The sequence below is a fragment of the Poromitra crassiceps genome, assembly GCF_964638095.1.
Source record: "Poromitra crassiceps genome assembly, chromosome: 12".
Taxonomy (NCBI): domain Eukaryota; kingdom Metazoa; phylum Chordata; class Actinopteri; order Beryciformes; family Melamphaidae; genus Poromitra; species Poromitra crassiceps.
In genome coordinates, this window is record NC_139632.1 from 38536548 (window position 1) to 38556547 (window position 20000).

The window sequence follows — 20000 nt, forward strand, 5'->3', positions numbered from 1 at the left end:
GAACTCCTCCCACACCACACTGGAACGATTTCTCTGGCCAGACATCTGAAATAACATAATAACAAGAAAACATATCGACTGGCTGTGGTCAGGGGGGGAACCTCCAGTACATCAGAGGTGGACTATACACTGAACAAGTTGATGTCTCATTTTTAATTTATAAAAACTTTAAATTTATGTTAGAGATGATCAGACAGACACACTTTTTTTCTTTCCCATTTTCTTTCCCAAAGTTTCTCTCTCAACAGTTTATGTTTTGCAGGGTCACAGTAACAGTGTGACCAAGACGAAAGTAGGCCTTTCCACCTACTTGCTTGTCTTCTCCTATGAGAGTTTGAATGTGGGCTGAAGGGAGCGTATTGCAGACAAAGTGTCTCTATATCGTTAGTACAGCAATTATTCTCTGACACGTTGCTAACTGTACGACTCCCCGTGTAGAAATAAAATCAACTTTTATAGTCGGATTTGGAGGTTGCATCTTCCCTCAGATAACAAATAGTACAGTGCATTAGAGTAGAGTAGAGTGGCTTAATTTGACTGGACTAGGGATCATATAGAAACAACCATTATACAACTACCCTTGAACTTTTTACTTCCCCTATAATTAGTAGATAATGTAATGGTTATTTCCAGGAAACTTCCCAACAAATTAACAGTTCCTTTCCTTAGGGAAATTATTAGGAAATTGATCAAAAAAGAAAGTACAGTATTAAGTAACACATCCCTCGCTAAATGTTCTATCAGAGTGAAGTATCGTGGAGGCAGTCAGGAGTGTACTTATCCCGCCCAATAGCCCACAAAGCGCTTGACACACCGAAAACCCTTGAAAGGACTAGCGTCCCCAAGAGGCCAACCGATGAGTGACCTCACGTCTCCTGTGTCGGGGCCAAAAGGGTTGCACTCGAACACACCGCAAACACAGGCAGCTGACGGGCAGCTAGCACGTACGTTCTGCACCTGACGGGCAGCTAGCACGTACGTTCTGCACCTGACGGGCAGCTAGCACGTACGTTCTGCACCTGACGGGCAGCTAGCACGTACGTTCTGCACCTGCGTGAGACCTCAGTCATGACACAAAGCAGCGTTTGCCTACCATTCCGCTCAGCCCGTAAACGCTTTCCTAACGTAATCTAATAGAGAATAAATTGGATATGTCAGGTATGTCCGCTCTTGAGGAGAAGGAAAAATAAGGAGAAACCGCACTAAATGGGTGACATCATGCAGCGACAGGTTCAAGGGACCTTCCTGAAGCCACAAAGTGAAAATATCCGTGTTTTGGAATGATCAGATGAGATGAACTTGGGGTGGGCGGGGGGGTTAATTTCTCATTATAACATGTGTGGACGAGACACACAGAGGAGGAAGACACAGATGAGAGAAGCAGTGAGATGTGAGGAGTGATGAAGATTAATAACCTAAGACCCGTTTATCCACACTTTTATTTGCAGAACAGTTTACTGGCCTTTTATAATAAATAAATAAATAAATAAATAAATAAATAAATAAATAAATAAATAAATAAATACGGCAAATAAATAATAGAAAATAGCATCAACTGCTATATGAGCTAAAGCTATATGGTATTTTAAGGGCAGTAAAGCATAAATGAATGCTTTTCTGGCAATATAATATCAACGTAAAAACGACAGACAGAAGTCGTAATGAAGATGACTGAATCCTGGTTGAACCGTTTCTGTGCTTCCTATCTTTTTACATAAACCTATTTGGGATTTCAGACGTGACGTGCAGCTGTGAGGCTGAGCTGAGAACTAACTCTTTTTCTCTCTCTCTTTTCAGGCTATAAAACTTAGTGCGCTCTGTAGGAATGATGAAACATATGGTAACTTTTTTTTTACCAGACCAACATCACTCAATGAGACTGAGTGTGTGAAAGACTTTGTTCAGTGGGGTTTTTGTAGTGTGTCAAGCTGGCAGGAGGGAGAGGTGACAGCTATGTCTCCACTGGAGATGTGTCGAGCAGGAGTGTGTGTGTGCAGAATGTCAAACCATCAGAGAAACCGCCCCACCTTAACCACCACTGGAGTTGAAAATATTTTGGTTTACAGCTGCCTTTTCTCTCTAATACATAATACAAAAAAGTGCAAATACGCGAGGCTAGGAATCGAGGGCGCATTGCGCGCAAGATTTCTAGCAGCTCAAAAGGGCTCAGGTTAGACTGGATTAAAGGGCTCAGGTTAGACTGGATTAAAGGGCTCAGGTTAGAATGGATTAGAGTAAATTCCTCTGCTTACTATGGGGTGGGTTAAAAAGGTCTCTGGTAAAAGAAAATGGGAACAAGATTATCTGCAATTATGAGAACATTTGAGTCAGATTGAGTGTGAGAAACGCTTTGCCTCCCTCTGGATGTGGCATTTCTGGAGTCTGGGCAGGAAAAAATAAGAAGAAAAAGAGCTGGTTGAAAAAAGTTAAAGCAGGACTAAACCCCAAAATACTTTTTTCAGCTTTTAACCAATATATATGACTTTGGGGGTGGTGTGTGAAGAATTCTGGTCAAAATTTCCACATTTGAGACCAAACTGTTACCATTGTACCATTTGTATCATTTTCAGCAGCATAAGTTCCCTCTATGGGTTGAACACTGCTTTTTTTTGTGCCCTCAAATGAATGGGATATTTGGTACATCGTGACGTCACGGTGGGGTTAGCACGCGCCCCACTCATGTGAATCCCCCCCCCACTCCATTGACTGTAGTTCAGGCGGCGCGAGCCCTTAAAGAGCAATGCATCCATGGGTAATGCCTACTGTGGCTAATATTAGCCGCTACAGTAGTTAGTTATGTTACATGGCAGTAAAACGCCACTGAATGACCAAATTGATAGAACTTTTAAACATTTCGAGTAACACTGTTTCCATACGGATCACCAGCGTTAGTTTGTTGTTTATAACGTGGCTATATTCATAACGTTTTCTACGATATCTATCTCGGATACACTGAGAATACTGGGAGGCGGGTCTAGCGTCATTTGATTTGACAGTTCTGGGCACTGGCGTTGGCGTTGGCCAATCCTGGCGTGTTCCACCCCCAAATCGATTGTGTTCTGTGTTCTGGCGCAAAGCGAGTGGGTTTCAGGACGAAACAGTCTCGAGCCATTATCGTTAAACTTCCTGGAATGCAAGTTTAACTAAACAGTTACATGTCCTCTGCATTCTACATCAAATGAAGATATTACAGGTTGTTTTATTTTGTATGTTACATACTTATTGGCCAAGATATGTTAGTTTATGGGGGAGGAATTCTGCCAGCTAAAGAAGGGAGTACAGGCGGCCATCTTGCCTGCAGAGTTTTCAAATCAAGTAGAATGCCGTTTTGCAAGAAATCTGGGGGGTTTAGTCCTGCTTTAAGCTGCAAGAGGACTTGGAGTAGTGCTGCTCTTGTTTGCTGTATGCATCTGGTTCACACTCATTTAACCTATAGATAGACGGCTATATTGAGATAGACAGTTAACATGGTAACTACTGTGAATGAGCTAACTTAACTGACATGGCAGGTTCATGTTAGTTTGCTAAGTTAACAGCAATAGTTAAAGCTTAGATACAATCTGGCGTCCGGGTAGTGTAGCGGTAGATTCCCTGCCTACCAACACGAGGGTCGCAGGTTCACATCCTCGTGTTACCTCCGGCTTGGTTGGGCCTTCCATGTGGGTGGGAAGCCCAATTGAGGGCATGTGTCCTGGTCGCTGCACTAGCGCCTCCTCCTGGTCGGTCAGGGCGCCTGTTTGGGGGGAAGGTTGCCCCTTTCGGAACTGCTAACATAGCTTATGCTACTACGCAGTCCCTTATTAGTACACCGCCGATGTAGCCTAAACAGGTCGCTCCGTCTGCTAAATTTTTCAAACTACTCGATAAAGTTTCGCAAATGAAATTTCAAATGTACTTACGGACCGAAAAGGGTTATGTGAACCTCCGCGCATGATGTAGAAACAATAGCGCCACTAATAAACATGTTTAATCCCTCACTGAAACCCGGGTCTCATTTCTTCAAAATGAATCAGCTACAAACACTCGTCTTCTTCTGCGCTGCTGTCATGGGTGGTGCGCATATAGCAACCATAGCGCTCACTATCACTTCCGGCCCCTGGCGGCCGGAAGTGGCACTTTTGTAGTTTTTTGTAACTTTTGGAGTTGCAAAAAACTACAAAAGTGCCACTTCCGGCCGCCAGGAGCCGGAAGTGATAGCGAGCGCTATGGTTGCTTTGCGCACCACCCATGACAGCAGCGCAGAAGAAGACGAGTCCGTAAGTACATTTGAAATTTCATTTGCGAAACTTTATCGAGTAGTTTGAAAAATTTAGCAGACGGAGCGACCTGTTTAGGCTACATCGGCGGTGTACTAATAAGGGACTGCGTAGTAGCGTAAGCTATGTTAGCAGTTCCGAAAGGGGCAAGGGGGAAGGGAACTGGTGGGAATAGCGTGATCCTCCCACATGCTACGTCCTGCCGGTGAAGCTCCCGCTGTCAGGTGAAAAGAAGCGGCTGGCAACTGCGCATGTGTCGGAGGAAACATGGTGCTAGTCTACGGCTCTCCCCAGATCGGCAGAGGGTGGAGCAGCGACCGGGGCAGCGGGTGGAAATTGGCCAAGTACAATTGGGGAGAAAATGGGGAAGAAATCTGAACAAAAAAAAAAAGCTTAGATACAATTTGGGAGAAACATACTGTAAGACACAGAGAGAGAGAGGGACAGAATCCGCCCTACTCTTCCTCTTCCCCTGCCACCCTGCATTTGGAAAATTTCAGTCTCCCAGGGCGAAACTTGCCTGGCGAACGTGTGCGTGTGTGTGTGTGCGTGCGTGCGTGCGTGTGTGTGGGTGCGTGTGCGTGCTCGCGCGTGTTACCGTGCCTTACTTGCGTGACTGCTTACAGTACTTGTGTCACTACCATTTAAAGCACCAAGGGGGTTTGGCCTGCCAGCTGTGCGGGGGAGAACAGCATGCAAATGTAATATCCTTCTATCGCTACTCATCAGCCTCAGCCTTACAGGAGGGGAGGGCAGACACTGACAGGTGTGTCTACGGCCACTTAACAAGACTCCATTGACTGGCTTTTATAGCCCACACACACACACACACACACACACACACACACACACACACACACACACACACACACACACACACACACACACATGCAGGTGGAGAAATGGCATTCCAAATGGACAGAATGCCACTGTCAATTGGTATAATCAAATAGCATTTTCTGCTGCAAGAGGCAATAATAAATTCAGACCTGATCCTAGTGCTCTGAGAGAACTGGCATGATTAAATTGCTGCAGGTTCAGAGCGCCGTGTCAAATATCCATTAAATGACATGTTTACGGATGCACATGTTTAATGCATCTTACTTTCTGCTCCACTGTCTCTGGTTCAGTGGAGACATGACACAATACTTCATCACAGTGTGGGCTGCATGGAAGCTGCCAGCAGTTTGACACAGAATTAGTTCTGCCAGGGGGGAATCCAATTAAAGGGAATTAAAGAATAAAACTGAATCCAGGTTCAATACTACCGACACCCTCTGTTGGTTTTAGAATATTTTGACTGCTGAAATGTACAGTTATTAAATATATTTTTTTTTAATTATGTTGTTGCACAACTACGGCATAAACCGCATAGAGTCACAAACCAGTGCATAATGCAAGGCATGAAGTCAAACTCACATCCAAGTTGACATTTTCAACTAGCTTGGCATTATTACAAACAGTAGTACTGTATATATGCAAATGAACAATGTGTAACTTCCCTCCATCTTGCCTGGACCGAGAGCTCCCCGTTCATTCACAGAACTTCCTGGCCCAAATGATGTCATAATGATGTCATTTGGTCCAAGAAGTTCTACGAATGAAGGTCGAGAGAGCATTAGTGATAGTGATAGTGACAGTATTAGTGATAGTGATAGCAGTGATAGTGGCAGTAATAGTGACACCATGGCAAAAAATGCTCCAAATGACATCATTATGACATTATTTTGGTCCAGGAAATTCTGTGAATGAATGTGGAGCTCTCGACCCAGGCAACATGGAGGGAAGTTAGACATTGGTCATTTGCATAATACTACCGATTTTGTAATGACACAAAGCTGGTTGAAAATCTGCAAAGTGGCCCTTTAAGATAGTCTCTGTAGACACTGTGTGATCAGCTACTGTGCAGTGTGTCTCTAATCTAAACTCCTGTTCTCTAGGCTAATCAATACATTATTCTGGGATCAGAAGGTCACAGAGTCAATTTGAGCTATCTGCCAGATCCACAGATCCGATCAGATAGACACTTATCTATGTGTTTGGCCAGATCTGTCACTAATATCTCCTTGTTCAGCCAATTACTGTAGTCCCAATTTAGGTAAACACATAATTGATGCTAAGGCCTGATTAGAGCATGGTGATCCCTAACTTTGGAGCGTTATTTAGCTGAGCCCGCTCCAACCTCTGAAAGACAGTAATGGAAGAAATTACCAATCGGGAGCACAGCGGGAGAAAGGGTTAAAAATAGCCAGACTCCGTCAAAAATCGGGAATGTTGGCAGGCATATGAGACTACGTGTTGACTGTGGACACAAATGATGTGAAGATCACATTCCTCCACATGACAAAATGCAATTTAGACAATAACTTTGGTCATTGAGACAACTAAAATTATGTGGTTAAGGTTTGCGTCATGGTTTAAAAAAGAAAGGGAAGACAAACTAAAATGTAAAACTTTACTCAAAGTAGAGAACATATAAGTTGTGACTTGAACCTGGATCTTCGGAGTTAAAGGTAAATGTATCCCCGTATCCGACCTGACCTCGTCAACCTTCCAGTACTTTCCAGCACGCCATTTCAATGTCCGACTGTCTGCTTGTTTCTATAGCCGTGTCTTTTTCACTTCATCCGTTCATGGTGGATCAAACACAAAATGTCACAAAATTTCAGAAAACGAGACTTTTTTCTTCATAATAATGAAACTGCGGTGTCCACCCGCTATGCCGACCACCCGCAATGCCGACCTTAGGTTTAGGCGTGGGGGGTGGGAGAGGTTAGGTTTTGGGTTAGGGTCTGGGGGAGGTTAGGTTTAGGCGTGGGGGCTGGGAGAGGGGAGGTCGGAACAGCGAGAGGTCGGAACAGCGACATGGAACCGAAACTGCTCCCTACCTGCATTATAAAGTCACACCTTGGCGACGCCATTGGGCAGAACTCAGCCATCTTAAGCAACCAACCAACTTTCCAAACTTTAAAAAAAAAACATAAATTATTGCAGGGGGCAAATAAACAGCACGGTGAGGGGAGTGTGATGACTGTACCGGAGACAATGTCCATGAGGCGTGAGACAAACAGATGCTAAACGAGAAAACAAATCTTCTGTTCAATGAACTGCACTCTTGTCACGATCACCATGGACATGCTACACAACATCTGGTGGTTTCCCCAACACATTACCGCCACGGCAACTCTGTTTACCGGGCATACTGTATAAGGATGAATGAACAGAATGACGTACAGGTGTATCTATAATATCCGTGTGTTTGGAATATTGAACAATGCTGGAATACAGAGGCAGCGACTGTACTGTACTTACTGATGCTGTATCAGAGAACCAAGCCCAATCAGAGAGGAAGAAGAAACAAGAGCTCTATCACAACACATTTCAACTAAGAAGACTAAAAAAGCTTTGTTCTCAATCCAAAACAATGTGATACACCTGGACTGCAGATACCAACAGGTTTACATCATGTTCAAAGTAAAAGATAACCAAGAGGCAGCCTGTCAGTGTGTGTGTGTGTGTGTGTGTGTGTGTGTGTGTGTTTGTGTGTGTGTGTGTGTGTGTGTGTGTGTGTGTGTGTTTGTGCGCAGTCTGTCAAACTCACTGCTCTATCCAATCCTCCACAGCTTTTTGTCATGCACAAAAGTTGTGATTGTGTCAAGTTTGCATAGCAGTCTTCTACTTTCATCAGCATCGAATAGGAGAATTATTACAAGAAACCTTGAAAAAATGAACAGCAACGTGTTGATAATGCTTTCATGCATTACGTTATGGTGCAGATGCATGAGTGAACATATACTGTGTGAGTGGCGTTTTTAACATACGAGCCTGTAGAAGTAATGTAGCCTGTAACATGCAGGCTTATGCTTTCATGGCCCCACACCAGTCACTCAACCATCCAACAACAGAAACTCATATCCTTGAAAATCATATCGCTGCAAATGAGATTTTTGATGCACAAGTCAAGGGTGTGTTTGCATGATTGGAAATATGGCGTATTGGTCTGGGCGTACCTCTTCTGCTTTGGTCGGCTCAAAGGCAAACTCCAGGGTGGGCACAGCCAGCTGGTTGGCAAAGAAGCTCACATCTCCGGGCAGCTGTAGCGAGCTGACGTTGGGTCCAGGACAGTTCCCACCACGGATACAACTCAGCAGCTGCCTCTAATAGACAGAAGACGAAGAAGAAGGAGGATTGAGTGAAACCCAGTGAGATGAGAGGAATCCAGAGAGCTGGAAAGAGGAGGAGAGAGGTGGTGTGGAGGATGCGTATTGAGAAGGTAGAGACACAAAAAGCCAGGTCAATCAGAGGGAAGACGAGAAACACGGTGGAGGGAGTTAGGGGAGTCGAGCTAAGAGGAGAATTCAGTTCAAGATCTTTTTAAGCTAGCCAGACATCCTCGAACTGCCATGTCATGACATGCCTGTGGTAGTAACTTTTATAGACCAGCTGGCCAATAAATTATGATTTTACTGCAGTTGGATTCAAATGAGTTGTCCATTTAACTTTTCTCCACAAATGAATTAGCTTGTGGAATTTAGCTAGTTTGGCTAGCTAGTATACCATTTTTTTATGTTCCCTGGCTTCTAGAAGGTCATCTTATAACATGAGATTGATATAGGTTTTGCGTGTTGTTACAATAACTTCTTCATTGAGCTCTAGGGTCTGTCACTAGAGGATCCCCTTAGGCATCGGGGAGTGAGGTTTACTCACTGCACGAGTGCTGACTACCAGGGATGCTCTAGCTAGAGAGACGCTAAAGCCCATAAGGGCCTCCTTGCTAGAGCGTCCGCCTCTCATGCCGGTGGTTGCGAGTTCAATCCCAGCTGCCGGTGACACGAGCATGAGTTGATGCTAAGCGAGGCTGCACACTTGTAGCTGGTTGAAGCGGTTAGCGACAACAGATAGAGACCAGGGCAGCTGTCCTGAGCATGTGCTCTGCTGTGACCGGAGACAGACCTCGTGGGTAGCCTACTCAACAGTGGACTTATTCGCTTTTACACTGGCTTTGACTTGGGCATTTATGAAGCCCTGAGGAAAGGTCAACCTTTTAGCTACACTACAAGTACCCTCTGTGTGTGAAGCACTCAAAGCACTTAAAGCTTTGGAACCTCAGCCACTGTGCTGGTCCACTTCACCTCAGTCCTGGCGTCTGAAGCTGACAGCCGAAGGCGTATCTTACCTTTTGAAAGAGCCTTTCAATCAGACTCCTGAACAAAATTCAATGAATTTGGATTTGTTTACGTTGAAACCTTCTTCTTTAAAAGGGGCAAAGGCCTCTTTTCATAACGGCGAAATGCAACATCCTGCCTCGCCAACTGCTTCTTCAGTTAGTGACTTACTACATTTCCCATAGGGACTTTGACAACCCCCAGAGAAGGGGCGTGAACTTGTTGCACTCACGCTGTGAGATTTACATTAAGTTAGCTTGATATTGAGATATAAGAGCAACATCCAAAAGCACTCCATTCAGAGAAAGCTGAACTTACTAAGAATGGCTGAATCTCTCCAACTTTCCAAACTCCAAACCTACTGTAACTCTGCAGCTGAGCCAGAATGTATAAGGGAATGCCTTTTAGCGCTAGACTTGACTTTGGTTCTTCCCTATCCTGAATGTGTTTACAAAAATTATTTTAGAATGAAATCATGAAACCCGGTATCTCAACCTCTCACCCTTGTTTCGTTGTGACGACTATTTTAGAACGGCGACAGTGTGTTTTGAAAGGATTTCAGGGGCCCTCGGATTACAGCATTCGTTCAACAGCACTTAAAGGTCTATCCAGTCTTTCAATACTACTGCAGCAAAAAAGGAAAGAGAAAAGAGAGAAATATCAGTATTGATGTTACAAAACAGGATTATAATACACACATCAGGGCCTAGAATTCAGCGTGGGATTGTGGGGATTTCGCGTATTTTTGGTAATTCCCACAGATTTTTTATTTATAATGCGGGGCAAGTGAAGTCCCGCATGCATTTGAGGGGAACCGATGGGGCGGAACGTTGCTGAATACAGAGACGGCGGTCGGACGCGCTACACGGCGGACCAAATTCCACTGACCGGGACAAAGGGACAGTGCGCTCTCTCCTCTCTCGACAACGCTAAGCCTCTGCTGATTTGCAATACATGTCCCGCAAGGCTTCCCAGAGGAGAGGAAAAGTCTGAGCTGGTGTTTTCTTCTACCAAACCTGGCAAGAAGGCAGCGGATTTGTTTAGCGTTAACGTTAGCTGTTGTGGCTACTGGCTAGCGAACGTTGCCTGGCTAATGTTATTGGTCCAGGCAGCAGCGGTGTTAGCACAATCCGTGTACGGATTACACGGATTCAGCACCCCCCAAACCGCTTGTTGTTGTGACCAAACATCCCCGCATTGAAATCACTGGATATTCCGTAATCCATATAAAAACCTCTCATGCTTTACCGGAAATAAAACGTTTAGGCTACCCGCTAATAGCTAACGTTGCGGCGCTAACCGGGAGCTAACGTTCTCTTGAAGTGAATGGAGCAGGCAGGGTAAGTCTCATTATAAACCATAATATCCGTGTCGTTTCACTTTTGATTGAAAAATGCTTCAAACGGATTAAAGAAAACATTGTGATATTGACTGATCACACATTTACATAAAAAAAAATTAGTCAACATATATATACAGTATATATATATATATATATATATATATATATATATATATACAGTATATATATATATATATATATATATATATATATATATATATATACAGTATATATATATATATATATATATATATATATATATATATATATATATATATATATATATATATACACTGATGTCAGTTAGATTTGGTTAGGTCAGAGCTATGGAATATTAAATCATCCATCTCCGCTCAATACATCTGCCTTTCTTACTCCAGGTGTGCATAAACTACAGGTTAAGAACGTTTTAAAGATTTTTTAAAGACAAAAACGTGAAATTATTATCGGTTATTGGACAAGAGAAGAAGATATTTACCGGTTAGCGCTGAAGAAACACCCACTATAAATCCCCCTATCTGAAGAACATAAGGGGGGGGAATTCCCCCCCAGTTTGCAAAATGAATTTAGGCCCTGTACATTAACATGTCATCAGTGGGAGAGAAGATCTGAGATTTTAGGCCATGGACCTCTCCTCTCCCTTTCATTTGGGAACAGCCAGGAAGGCACAGTGCACGAGGAAACTGAGACAGAGTGGGAATAGTGCACGAGGGAAACTGAGACAGAGTGGGAACAGTGCACGAGGGAAACTGAGACAGAGAAGGAACAGTGCACGAGGGAAACTGAGACAGAGAAGGAACAGTGCACGAGGGAAACTGAGACAGAGAAGGAACAGTGCACGAGGGAAACTGAGACAGAGTGGGAACAGTGCACGAGGGAAACTAAGACAGAGAGGGAACAGTGCACGAGGGAAACTGAGACAGAGTGGGAACAGTGCACGAGGGAAACTGAGACAGAGAAGAAACAGTGCACGAGGGAAACTGACACAGAGTGGGAACAGTGCACGAGGGAAACTGAGACAGAGAAGGAACAGTGCACGAGGGAAACTGAGACAGAGAAGGAACAGTGCACGAGGGAAACTGAGACAGAGAGGGAACAGTGCATGAGGGAAACTGAGACAGAGTGGGAACAGTGCACGAGGGAAACTGAGACACAGTGGGAATAGGAGAGGTGATTCTGTCAGAGAGGGAGTAATAAAAAAAGTGTAGTGGGAGGAGGGAGGGAAAGAGAGAGCAAAGAGAATGGGTAATTTCAACCTGTATTGCTGCTCCGGGAATCAATATTTAATTTATTTGTCTGCTATGATATATAGAGAGTGAAATCACTGCGTAGAGATCTCTGCTTAAAGGAGAATACCACTCAATCTACACATTCCATATGGCTTTCCTACGGTCTAGGACAGTCCAATCTATAATCCATAAACTGCATAAGTCTGCATAGCCTACTATTCCAGAGTGTAATCAATTCTGCACCCTAAAAATCAAGGGTGTCAATTTGATGTGACACCCTTAATAATGCCTTCTGCAGGAGAGAGAAAATATCAGTCAATATATATACACTTCAAATGATGACATCACAGGGTGTGCCGAAACTTTGATTCAAAAGAAAAATACATCTGAGAAATGTGCAGCTTGTCCCTTCTTTTGATTTGATAACCTCTTCCTTACTGAGATGCATCATTTCCCCGGGTTTCGTTAAAGTCACATTTGATGGACCATGCATTAAATGAGAAAATATGAAAAACGCCTTCCTCGTGTGTGGAGTTCCCCTCCGTACTGTATGTCTCCATTTTCTCAAGACTAACAACCCTCTTTAAAGCTGCACCATGTCATTTTTGCATGTCGGCGACACAAAATGGCAGCGAGAAGCTGTTTGAGGACTTCAATACAAAAAGCCTGTAAGAAGTCGGTCAACTGCACACAGCACGCTCACACTGGACCAGTGACCACGTTATACCAAGGATACTTAACTCATTCACCGCCAATGACGTCTTTGACGTGTTATCAGAAATAGCCCTCCCCGCCAATGACGTGTTTGACGTGTTTTTGTTTTTATTACTGCAGGGCGTAGTTTAAACACTTCCCCAGCCTGTCACATGGTATCAGGTCCCTAGCATCTAAGACAACACGTGAACAAACACATACCGCAGCTGTTGTTTTGAAATTGAGCAAGAGGAAAAGCAGAAAACGGGTAACGCTTCCTTGTGCAGACAGGAGAAACGCCATTGAAACGCGCCTCGGCGCGCTGCACGAGCTGGAGTCGCCTTCCTCTGTGCCAGCCGGGAGAAAGTAATCAAGAGATGTGTTTGATCATCGGAGGAATGAGGAAATGATCGATCAGTTTGCGAGGGCGGTGAGGACGTGTTGAATAGCCGAGGGGAAAACGGGAACGATCAGATAGCAGGGAGGATATGACAGGGAGACATGGACGAGGACGGGTGCAAAATAAACACACAACAGCAAGGCACAAGGCAGAAGCGGCAGTCACAGCAGCCCGCTGTCCTTTCTCAAGGTTCATGAAATCGCTGGGCTGCGTGCCCTCCAGTGTTGCTCCTGGCCAATCCCAGCGCCACAGGGCGTGGTTATTGCTTATCCTATGTGGGGTTAGAAATCTAAAAGGGGGATCGGGGATCGTGTGTGTGTGTGTGTGTGTGTGTGTGTGTGTGTGTGTGTGTGTCTGTCTGTCTGTCTGTCTGTCTGTCGGTGTGTCTGTCTGTCTGTCTGTCTGTCTGTCTGTCTGTCTGCACATTCACATCGAGTAAACTGTATTGTTGAATGTAAAAAAAAGCACTTCATGTGTATATATATATATATATATTTTTTTTTTTTTTGTCATTTGTGTCCTAACGAATAATATTTACATGTCTGATGTCAATACAGTTCAAAATAAAAGAATTGAGAGTGAGTTCTGCCTGAGATTGTGCCCTTTTACAAAAATTGCCTTTTCTCCTGTTTATTTTCTCAGGGAGAACTTTTGGGGGAAAACAGGGTGTATATAAATGGCTATAAGTAGAGTACAGAACATGCTAAAAGCTCACTTTTTTTTTCCTGGTGAACCCAGAGACGTACATCTTCATTTTGAGGTATTGCAAATCACTCTGGTGCTAATAAATAATTTACTGTGGGTCTTGAAAGATGACCAACAATTATGAAAATCTTTGGCCTGTGCTAAATATTGGCAGTCCTAAACTGGCGGTGAATGAGTTAAGGGACAAGAGAGGTAAAAGATGAAAGTTTTTGACAAATGTCTTGGCAACTTGATACCTTGCATTTCAATGTTTCTTGTAAAGATGCTCATAAAATATGCATTTCACAGTTTATATTTGTCATTTTGTGGGCAGAAAGGTTTCGACACCATAGCTTGAATCTGTACAGTCTCAATTAGGCTGTCCTCTATCGCAGCCAATTAAAGCACTTTATAGTATTCACCTTATGCAGCCCCGCCCACTTGACCCATTGTATCACGACTTCCTGTTCAAAACATCTGCTGTTTTACCTGCTCAAACTAGTCTGACTCACCTGGTCAAACCTAGTTTCACTCACATTATGAGTCAGACTAGGTTTATGAGTCACAGGAAGTGTAAATACAATTGGAACTTCCGATTGTATTTACACTTCCTGTTAGTCTTAAGCCAGACTAACAGGAAGCCAGACGGTCTCTTCTGCATAAGGTGAATAAGGCTGATAAGACGGTTGTATTTTTGACATCTTTGTAGCGCCTGATGCTCGCAGAGTGAGCGAACAACCACCATGAGGCTCAGCTCCCTCATATTGAAAGGCTTCTCTCTCTTTTGCCAAAAGTGCGTTTAATGGAATCAATAATGAAATGTTGGTGGGTGTATTTCACGGAGAGAGCAGCTGCTGCTAATATTTCTCTCTACTCTGTGTCCATCAGCGTTATGTCACTTCAAATAAGTGCAGGGCGGCAGAGAATGGCAACGTGGCCTAATCAGAATCCAATACACGCCGGCGACAACGTGCCAAACGGCAAAAACAACTTTGCATTATGCGCGTGATGATCATAATTCCGTTCCGGACTGTGGTCTTTGGAAAAGCTATTTGCAGCTGTTGAGCTGAAAAGCATGTATCAGCCCTCTAGAAATGAGTGACTGGGATATTAAAGAGGGACAGTGAGAGAGAGACGAGGGTGGGGGACAGGAAGGGGGTGGGGGACAGGAAGGGGGTGGGGGACAGGAAGGGGGTGGGGGACAGGAAGGGGGTGGGGGACAGGAATAGGGAGGAGAAAATAGTGAAGGTGGGAGGATGCAAGAGTTTCTCACTGAGTTTCTCCCTTTTGTGTTTTTATGGCAGAATCTCAATGTGTTGGGTCCTTGATGAAGTACCTGGAATAGCTGTGGCAGTAACCTTTATAGAGCAGGCAGCTGATGCTCCTGCTGAGTTCTCACTGCAGTTGATTTTTTTCTATTTTGCATTTCTCTACTAGTCATATAACTTGAAGAAGTGTTTTCGCTAACTAGCGGAATGGTTGTTGTTGTTGTTGCAACACCACCTTATCTACCTGCTCCCATCCACTCAGCCAACCTTCTCAGCACAAAACAACACCACCTTACAGTATCTACCTGCTCCCATCCACTCAGCCAACCTTCTCAGCACAAAACAACACCACCTTACAGTATCTACCTGCTCCCATCCACTCAGCCAACCTTCTCAGCACAAAACAACACCACCTTATCTACCTGCTCCCATCCACTCAGCCAACCTTCTCAGCACAAAACAACACCACCTTACAGTATCTACCTGCTCCTATCCACTCAGCCACCTTCTCAGCACAAAACAACACCACCTTATCTACCTGCTCACAATGACTTCACGCACCACTGCAGACGGCCTATTGGAGGAAAGCACGCAACATCAGTGTGTGTTTTCATATCACTGACTGCACGCAGGTGTATTGGCACTTTTTATTTCCTTGGTGCAATCATCCGTGTGTGTGTGTGTGTGTGTGTGTGTGTGTGTTAGAATTAATAACTTGAGATACTGTCAATTTGACTAATTCCGTAGTACTTAGTAACACTATTACTAATTACCAACACTAACAACAAAGCTTGTATAGCCTCCAAACACATGCTGCATGAACTCAATCAGCTCAAAACTCACTTTCAGGTCCTGTATCAAAAGTGAAAGAGTGAAAACGGTGCTGAAACAAAGTCTGTAATGGCGTAGCAATGGCACAGCACATTCACGTGTCTTTAGCCATCTTTCATGAATAGACTGATTGGACTCCACAGTCATCTACTGTACGCACTTACCACTAACAGAAGTACTGTAGAATTGATTATCAGATAAGATGGACACTAGAAGTATATGTGTGTGTGTGTGTGCGTGTGTGTGTGTGTGTGTGTGTGTGCGTGTGTGTGCGCACGCGCATGTGTGTGTGTGTGCGTGTGGTTTCACACTCCAGCAATTAACTCCTCTGTTGGCAGTAGTTGCATTTTTAGTGTATGTGGAGAGCACACTACCTTTGCAGGAAAGTGGGTTGTGTGTGTGTGTGTGCGTGTGCGTGTGTGTATGTGTGTGTCTGTGTGTGTGTGATACACACATGTGCATGTTGGCATGTGACGGTGTGTGTGTGTGTGTGTGTGTGTGTGTGTGTGTGTGTGTGTGTGTGTGTGTGTGTGTGTGTGTGTGCGTGTGTGCGCGCCTTTTCCCACTCATCCGGAAGAATAAGCACATTATTTTTTCCCTCCTAGTAATTGATCAAATGATGCTGAGTGGGTTGAAAGTCGACCTTGCAGCAGATTGGCCCGCGGAGAGAAACGCAGCACTTAGGGAACAGCCATTGATTAATCCCAGCTAAGAGCAATTATGTATATTCCAAGGGCAGAGGTCATACACAAATTAGGCTGTAATCTGTCTTTAATTCATTTAGGGGCCATTTATTAAGCAGAAATGAATGTGGAGAAACGGCTTCCTACATGACTGCACCTGCTTTCCCCTATTAGAAACACCACGTCTCGCGTGGCCTTTTTTTTCCTCTCTCTCTATGGAGATTGCGAGCGATGAGCACGTTGTCGGACGAACGCGTGGCGCCGCCCTAGCTGACGGATGTCACGGCCGGCGGTAACGACAGTAATGACAGGATTCATTCTTCACCCGACACATTCTCACATGCGCTCCTTGCTAACGCTTTGTGGCGCTGATATGAAACAGTGATGGAGGAGGGGCCACGCCGACAGACACATAAATACCTCGGGCTGGTACAGGCGGCCGTTTATGCAGATTCATGGAGGCTGCCGCCCGCCCCCCCCTGCAACACAATGCCTTCCCTATAACAATACCAGAGCTGTGGTAATTCAAACATATTGCCAACAGTGTCGCGTTTCAAACATTACGTCAAGTGTGCCGCCAAAGCAACTTGGATCGCTGCTGCACGGCTATGAAGTCACAGACTCGTTCGGGGGAGATTTGCTGTGAGCTTTTTATTTTATTTTTTATCTATTATCTTTTTACCATTTTTACAGCAGAATTCTGAGAATCTGGTCTCAAGTGGAGGTACTGTATCTCTGGAAGCCGGCCCGTTCTCTCTTCTTCCCTCGTGTTTGGAAGGCCTGTTTCTCTGCTCTGTCCTGCTGTCAAAGCTCTGACGCTGTGTCATTCTCTGCCAGTACTTCTCTACTTCCTGTCTGACGCTGTCATTCTCTGCCAGTACTTTTCTACTTCCTGTCTGACGCTGTGTCATTCTCTGCCAGTACTTTTCTACTTCCTGTCTGACGCTGTGTCATTCTCTGCCAGTACTTTTCTACTTCCTGTCTGACGCTGTGTCATTCTCTGCCAGTACTTTTCTACTTCCTGTCTGACGCTGTGTCATTCTCTGCCAGTACTTTTCTACTTCCTGTCTGACGCTGTGTCATTCTCTACCAGTACTTTTCTACTTCCTGTCTGACGCTGTGTCATTCTCTACCAGTACTTTTCTACTTCCTGTCTGACGCTGTGTCATTCTCTGCCAGTACTTTTCTACTTCCTGTCTGACGCTGTGTCATTAGGCTCGTTTGAGATGACTGCCGCCTCGCCTGGAAAGCAGACGAGAGCAGGCGAGCACAGTCAGGCGAGGCGTCAACAAGTCGAACACCCCCGACGGCACACTCGCTGCTGCTTTTCTTCTTCTACAGTTTGGTTTAACAGCGGTTTGTAAACAAATTAAAACATGCATTAGCGCCACCCACACTCACTGCTCAAATAACACAGCCCTTCAGATTCCTTATTTTAATTTTAATGTAGGCATTCCAGGTGGTATTTATGTAAAATATGGAGTGACAGCTTGGAATAGATATAAAATTGAAGTTTCTACACTTCACTGTGGGTTTGTGATGCACCTGTGTTGAACCAATGGGCGCTCAGCTTGATGCGTTTCTCGTCATCCTCTGTCATCCACAGTCGGGCGCAGTTGGTGGGGAGCAACTGCGGCGCCTCGCTCCAAATCTGCGCCCGCCTCGCTCTCGCGAGAGTCACGTGACTCACGCAGTCGGGCAGGACGGAGCAAGTCGGACAACTTTCTAACCATCATGCAACGGGGCAAGCAAGGCGCTGGTCGAATCTGCGCAGAATTTGCTCATCTCAAACGAGCCTATTCTCTGCCAGTACTTTTCTACTTCCTGTCTGACGCTGTGTCATTCTCTGCCAGTACTTTTCTACTTCCTGTCTGACGCTGTGTCATTCTCTGCCAGTACTTTTCTACTTCCTGTCTGACGCTGTGTCATTAGGCTCGTTTGAGATGACTGCCGCCTCGCCTGGAAAGCAGACGAGAGCAGGCGAGCACAGTCAGGCGAGGCGTCAACAAGTCGAACACCAACCCGACGGCACACTTCCTGCTGCTTTTCTTCTTCTACCGTTTTGTTTAACAGCGGTTTGTAAACAAATTAAAACATGCATTAGCGCCACCCACACTCACTGCTCAAATAACACAGCCCTTCAGATTCCTTATTTTTATTTTAATGTAGGCATTCCAGGTGGTATTTATGTAAAATATGGAGTGACAGCTTGGAATAGATATAAAATTGAAGTTTCTACACTTCATTGTGGGTTTGTGATGCACCTGTGTTGAACCAATGGGCGCTCAGCTTGATGCGTTTCTCGTCATCCTCTGTCATCCACAGTCGGGCGCAGTTGGTGGGGAGCAACTGCGGCGCCTCGCTCCAAATCTGCGCCCGCCTCGCTCTCGCGAGAGTCACGTGACTCACGCAGTCGGGCAGGATGGAGCAAGTCGGACAACTTTCTAACCATCATGCAACGGGGCAAGCAAGGCGCTGGTCGAATCTGCGCAGAATTTGCTCATCTCAAACGAGCCTATTCTCTGCCAGTACTTTTCTACTTCCTGTCTGACGCTGTGTCATTCTCTGCCAGTACTTTTCTACTTCCTGTCTGACGCTGTGTCATTCTCTGCCAGTACTTTTCTACTTCCTGTGTACCGTAAGATAAGAGTACAAGACGATTTTGTCACAGTAAATGCAAATGACACTGAGAATTTGAAATTGGATATTAATGGAACAGCTGATATCTATGTTTAAGGTTTTAAATACATTTAATGGAGGCTTAAAAGAGTCTTAAATTATACATGCTTATTGTTCAAGGGACATCGTTTTTACGGGAGATGTTAGCACATTTTGAAGTAGGAGGAGTTTGAATATTCAGATGATTATCCTCACTTTACATTAACATGCAACAGAAGTTGCTGATGGATTTGTTACTGTATGTGTTACTTGTTAGTTTCTTGGCAAAAAAAACAAAAAAAATGAATACTTTGCAACAAAAAAAATCATTATTCCCATTATCCCCCATTCTAGGTGCCACACAACACAATTTCAGTTGCGTCTGCTTCTCAGTCTGAACCAGGCTGTGAAAACAAACGCACCACACTTCTGATATAGTCAGCCTGGAATTGCCTGAAAGGATGACAACTCTGCCCATTTATTCCTAAATGGATTCTGCACCAAAATACTATCAGCCTGCCAGACTCTATGTAGGTCATTGATAGAGACAGGTGGATGTGGGGACAGACAGACAGACAGGCAGACAGGCAGACAGACAGACAGACAGGCAGACAGACAGACAGGCAGACAGACAGACAGACAGGCAGACAGACAGAGAGACAGACAGAGAGACAGACAGACAGACAGAGAGACAGACAGGCAGACAGACAGAGAGACAGACAGACAGAGAGACAGACAGACAGACAGACAGACAGACAGACAGACAGGCAGACAGACAGACAGACAGGCAG

At 44.7% G+C, this 20000-nt stretch overlaps 1 protein-coding gene across 1 annotated transcript in view; it reads right to left on the reverse strand.

Annotated features, from left to right (window-relative positions):
- Positions 1-20000, reverse strand: part of naaladl2 (N-acetylated alpha-linked acidic dipeptidase like 2) — a gene marked incomplete at its 3' end in the record, with an annotated part of 362515 nt that overhangs the window by 117201 nt on the left and 225314 nt on the right. Inside the window, exon 12 of the mRNA XM_083647387.1 lies at positions 8267-8413. Within this exon, the coding sequence (XP_083503513.1) occupies positions 8267-8413 (147 nt within the window). The remainder of the gene's footprint in view (positions 1-8266; positions 8414-20000) is intronic.